General features: G+C 31.9%; 1 protein-coding gene and 2 long non-coding RNA genes across 4 annotated transcripts; all 3 read left to right on the top strand.

Annotated features, from left to right (window-relative positions):
• Window positions 1–205: 205 nt before the first annotated feature.
• Window positions 206–1,675, top strand: LOC140820533 (uncharacterized). The gene is made up of 2 exons (XM_073180826.1): window positions 206–902; window positions 1,134–1,675. The coding sequence occupies exons 1-2, from the start codon at window positions 206–208 to the stop codon at window positions 1,673–1,675; spliced, it is 1,239 nt and encodes a 412-aa protein (XP_073036927.1).
• Window positions 1,676–1,932: 257 nt separating this feature from the next.
• On the top strand, window positions 1,933–3,123 carry LOC140820532 (uncharacterized). Of its 2 annotated transcripts, none has more exons than XR_012115517.1 (3): window positions 1,933–2,185; window positions 2,304–2,403; window positions 2,486–3,123. It is a non-coding gene; the product is annotated as an uncharacterized lncRNA (long non-coding RNA). The 2 variants fall into 2 exon arrangements; XR_012115518.1 differs by having other exon boundaries at window positions 1,933–2,227.
• A 125-nt stretch (window positions 3,124–3,248) lies between these two features.
• Window positions 3,249–3,641, top strand: LOC140820534 (uncharacterized). The gene is made up of 2 exons (XR_012115519.1): window positions 3,249–3,319; window positions 3,417–3,641. It is a non-coding gene; the product is annotated as an uncharacterized lncRNA (long non-coding RNA).
• Window positions 3,642–5,621: the final 1,980 nt, after the last annotated feature.

Raw genomic sequence — 5,621 nt, 5'->3', positions numbered from 1 at the left:
TAAACTAATTGATGATTCACAAAAAGAGTTATATCCCGGATGCAAGAAATTCTCAAAACTTTCATTCATCATTCACTTGCTTCACTTAGAATGTCTTGGAAAAATTACCAATAAAATCTTCAATATGCTTTTGGATTTGTTGAGAGAAGCATTTCCAAATTCCATGAAAGATTTACCAAAGTCATAATATGAAGCAGAGAAATTGATGAAGCAATTAGGACTTGGTTATGAAAAGATCGATGCTTTTCCTAATGATTGCACTTTATACTGGCGGTTGGACGAAGAAAGAGTTCGATGCAAAACATGCAACGATCCTAGATGGGAAACATTTGAAAATGATCCTATTGGTGACAAGAGGAAAGTTGCATGCAAGGTTTTATGGTATTTTCCAATAAAGCCTAGGTTACAACGTTTGTTCATGTCCTGCAAAACAGCAATCCATATGAGATGGCATTCTGAATCTCGCACGAAAGACGGTTACATGCGACAACCAGCTGATTCCCCAGCTTGGCAAACGTTTGACCATAACCACCCTGAATTCGCAAAGGATCCCCGAAACATAAGGCTAGGATTAGCTTCAGATGGATTTAATCCATTCAAAAATATGAGTGTGGCGCATAGTACGTGGCCAGTCATTTTAGTGCCTTATAATCTTCCACCATGGATGTGTATGAAACAACCATACTTTATATTATCATTGCTAATACCTGGTCCATCTGCTCCTGGAAATAACATCGACATCTACTTGCAGCCCCTTGTTGCAGATTTGAAGGATTTGTGGGAGGTAGGAGTGCAAACATATGATGCATCAACCAAGAAGAATTTTCAATTCAATGCCGCATTATTATGTACTATAAGTGATTTTCCTGGATATGCAACCCTATCTGGATGGAGCACCAAAGGTAAATTTGCATGACCAGTGTGCCACAAATTTACACATTCACGATGGTTAAAAAATGGCAAAAAATATTGTTACATGGGTCACCGCAAATTTTTGAACGGTGATCATGAGTTTCGCAAAGATGCTCAACATTTTGATGGCACAGAAGAGTATGGAAGACCATCACCCATACTTTCGGGAGACACAGTGATCAATGCGTTGAAAAATTTTAATTAGAAATTTGGAAAAACAGTTGACGATAATCCAAAACTACCATTCAATTGGAAAAAGTTGAGTATTTTCTTCGATTTACCATATTGGAAAGATAATGTGGTACTCCGCAATCTTAATTTTATGCATATTGAGAAGAATGTGTGCGAATCAATTTGTGGGACATTGCTGAATATAGAAGGGAAAACAAAAGATAATATTAAATCACGTCTTGATTTGCAAGAAATTGGAATAAGATCAGCACTTCATCCTATTGAGAAAGGATCAAGTAGAGTTTATATGCCTCCAGCATGTTATTCAATGGGCAAAAATGAGAAGGGCACATTTTGCAAGGCTTTGAAAAAAGTTAAAGTTCCAGATGGGTATGCTTCTAACATTTCACAGTGTGTTCAAATGAAACCGACAAAATTAATTGGTCTAAAAAGGCATGACAACCATATTTTGATGCAGCAGTTGTTGTCGGTGGCACTACGTAGAACTTGGTCTAAATCAGTTCGGACTCCTTTGATTAGATTGAGTAGGTATTCCAGAGAGCTATGTTGTAAAAGTAATTTCTCCTACTGATGTGGTTCGTCTAAGGAAAGATATTGCGGTCATCCTCTGTCAATTGGAGAAGATTTTTCCTCCCTCATTTTTTGACATAATGATTCATTTGACTGTACATTTGGCTACTGAAGTACAACTTGCTGGACCAGTTTACTATCGTTGGATGTATCCAATTGAAAGGTAAAAACAAATATTTTTGATATTGTTTTATTTAAATTATTATTTTCACTAAATAATACAAAATTTATGTTTTTGGTATATGTACTTGGGGACATTGAAGTCATATGTTCGAAATAGAAGTAGGCCAGAAGGATCCATTGCTGAGGGGTATTTGGCTGAAGAGTGTTTGACATTCTGTTCTTTTTATTTAGCTGATTATGTAGAGACAAAATTCAATCAATCAACAAGAAATGATGAGACAACTATCGGCTCAACATTCGCATTGGACGTGTTTACGGCCTCTGGTTATGCACTTGGAAAGGTCATTGCAACTAAGTTTGATGATGATACATTAAAGAAGGCACATCAGTATGTGTTATTCAACTGTCATCACGTACAATCTTATATATAGTATGTGATTATATATTTCATTGTGTTTAAATATATAATCATCGATGTTTATCAAATCATCTTTCTTAATTTGCAGTGAACACCGTCAGATTTTGAATCTTACTCATTCCGGTCTTCCACAACACCAAATTGAACGCATGCATAGTGAGTCTTTTGCCTCTTGGTTTGCCAAACATGTAAGTTTCTTTTGTAATTGTCATTAAGGTTAAATATTATGATTTTGTTACATAATTTATCAATTTTTTTCATGTATGATAGATTGAAAATACAAATCCTTCACAAGATGATCCAGTATCAAATGATTTGAAATCACTTGCCAGAGGCCCAAATTTCATAGGGATACGATATGAAAAATTCATTTCCAATGGATTTGGTTTCATACAAAAGAAGTGGAACGCAAGAGAAAAACTCAGAATTGTGGTGTAATTGTTCGGGCTACCACTTCAAGTTATTCGAGTATAAGAGATCAGAATCCAGTATCAAGTGAACTTGATTATTATGGGATTTTGCAAAATGTGATTGAGTTAGATTATGAGGGAGGTCGAAGAGTTGTTTTATTTGAATGTGATTGGGTCTCCAAAGGCAAACGACTAAAACTGGATGATGATGGTTTTATGTTGGCCAATTTTACAAATGTGAAGCGTCACAACGAGCTTTATATATTAGCATCCCAAGCCATGCAAGTTTTTTATGTGGAAGATCCAGTTGATTGTAATTGGTATGTAATTATCACCACCGATGCACGAGCAAAGTATAAAATACAACCTATGGCAGATGCTGAAACATATCTTCAAGGTTGTATTTGTAATCCTGAAGACGAGAATGAACATGAAGAAGTCGTTTGGGTTCGGGATGATGTTGCAGGAGTTGAAATTGATGTTGATGCATGATGATATTTAGTTAATAATGAGAGTTTTTCTTGCATATATAATTTTTTATGTTTAACTTTTCAATTAACTAGTATTTATTGTTATGTTCGTCATGTTAGTATCTTTTTAAAATAATATCAATTATATTTCCAGTTGATAGTTAATGAGGAAGATTTCTACTAGGTGCATTTGGATAAAAAATAATTTTTCAGTTTATCATTTGGTATGATATTCACTAGTTTGAATTAAATTTTAATCTCTTTATTTTGTGCTTCTTTAATTTTATTTCATTCATACAAATATATGAATTTTTATTGTAGGTGACAAGAATATTGGATTTTGATTAAGATGAGATGGTTGAATAATTAATATGCGTCACAAGTTTGCTTATGTTTTGCTTTACAAGACTTAATTATTTGTTAGTTCTTAAACTAAATACATTTGGTACATTTGTTGGGATATAGATGTTTTTCGATATAACAAATTTGTCAGTCTTATACATTAATGATTACAAACTTAATGACAATTATTTATTAGCAATTTAATTTCTATTTTAAAATTTTGTATTTGTATTTATGTTAATTTGTTATATCCTTGAATATTATATCATGAAAATATTGAAATCGATGACATTTCATAAAATATGACATTTTTCACGTCACAATAGAAGATTAAATCATGTACTTAAAAAATGTCATTTTAAAACTCATATGGAGACATTTCAAAAAGTCATTATAAACAACTATTAATGGCAATTTTCAATATCCTTATATACTAGTATATAAGACATTTTTATGTGTCATTACAGATTACATAATGAGACATTTTAAATTAACCTTATAACATATCATTAGTGAAATTTTTTATTGTCACTATAAATAATATACACGACACTTTTAGTTGTCATTATAAATTATGTTAATTGACATATAAATGTGTCATTATTGCTATAATAACAATGCATGTATAAATGTCTTTAAAACATGAGTTTTCCTGACATTTAAAATTGTCATTATATGAATAATTAGTAACACGTATGAAGTTATCATTAACATCTAATAATGACAATAAAAAATGTCATGAAGTTTAAGACGACATTTGTTGGAGGTGTCATTAAAACTTAAATGTCACTAAATATTGAATATGATGACATTTATGAATGTCATCATAAGCATTTATTCTTGTAGTGGCGTGGTTGGTGTGCAATATATCAAAATTATATATATAAAGAAAGAAAGACTTATTTGTGAAAATCTTCCTCTTTTTCTTTAAGATTACAAAGCCTGATCAAATTTGTGGGAGGCTTTCGAAGCATTTAATTTTATGCCCGACGATTCGTATCCTTTGATGGGCTGAAAATTAACATAATTAACTAGACGACGCTGGATTATTTTTCCATTTTACGATCCGTACTAAGTGGGCTGGGCTACTTATAAAAGGGTTTATTTACTAGCTTATATAGAAAATGGTGGTTTAATTTTAGTCTACCTTGCTTCTGTCAATGAATTTGTTTCAACACTAGTAATGCAGCTATTCAAAATGATCCCAATTATAGAGTGTAACTCTAAGTTAATAACCCAGCTAGTTCGTCCACGTTGAAAGATTCTCTTGTTCTTCCTATTCTACCGTATTTTTATCTATAGACGGAAAGTTAAAATCGAAGAATGCATCACATATTCATGTGTTGACGTTGTTGACGTCGCGTTGAGGATAAATCACATGCATGGATAACAATATATATAAAGGGATTCGTCCATAATCAAGTTTATGTTGGATCTCGGTTTTCTACACGTCCAAACGTAGCGGAAGTTTTAAAATTTTTTTATTTTATTTTGAAAAACAAAATAATTTTGCTTTAGGCGCTCGTATGATTTAACAAAAACATTCATAAGATGTTTAGAAAATTATAACTTTGGTGAATAAATCACTGGACTCCAACTAATCCGGTATAAAAACGGATTAGCTCTTGTTGATTCCCTCGAACTTTCTTCGATAAAATCCTCCTATCAAGTCCACGACTAGATAATATGTTCCTCTTTCAAATTGCTCTAGAGAATGTGAAAGAGATTTTGCGTAGGAGAGAAAATTGAGAGACGGCTCAATTTTTCCTTCTCAAAATTGTGGTGGCCGATTTTTTTTCTTGTTTTGAGTGGAGGCTCACGTAAATTGTGTTGTGGTGGGCTAGGTTTAGAGCTTTGCATGTATTATTTATAATAAAATAATAACCTAATTACATAATTAACATTAATGGACTTGATTTAATTAATTGAGCTAGTCCAACTAGTTTAATTAATTTAATCAAATCCCATTAAAACTTTAATTATTTATTATGTTGGACTTGTACTCCTACAAGCCCATTAAACATATTACCCACCATATTTAATTTATTAATTAATAAACTCAACTTTTGAGCTTAATAAATTAAATAAATTATAAATTCAACATTTGAATTTTTATTTAAATTATAAATTCAACTCCTTGAATTTTATCACCTCCAACATTTAATATTTAATAAACCCAACAAT

The sequence above is a fragment of the Primulina eburnea genome, unplaced genomic scaffold, assembly GCF_022965805.1.
Source record: "Primulina eburnea isolate SZY01 unplaced genomic scaffold, ASM2296580v1 ctg1167_ERROPOS1872328, whole genome shotgun sequence".
Taxonomy (NCBI): domain Eukaryota; kingdom Viridiplantae; phylum Streptophyta; class Magnoliopsida; order Lamiales; family Gesneriaceae; genus Primulina; species Primulina eburnea.
Note: the sequence above shows the minus strand (reverse complement) of the source record. Positions and strands in the feature narration are given on the sequence as shown.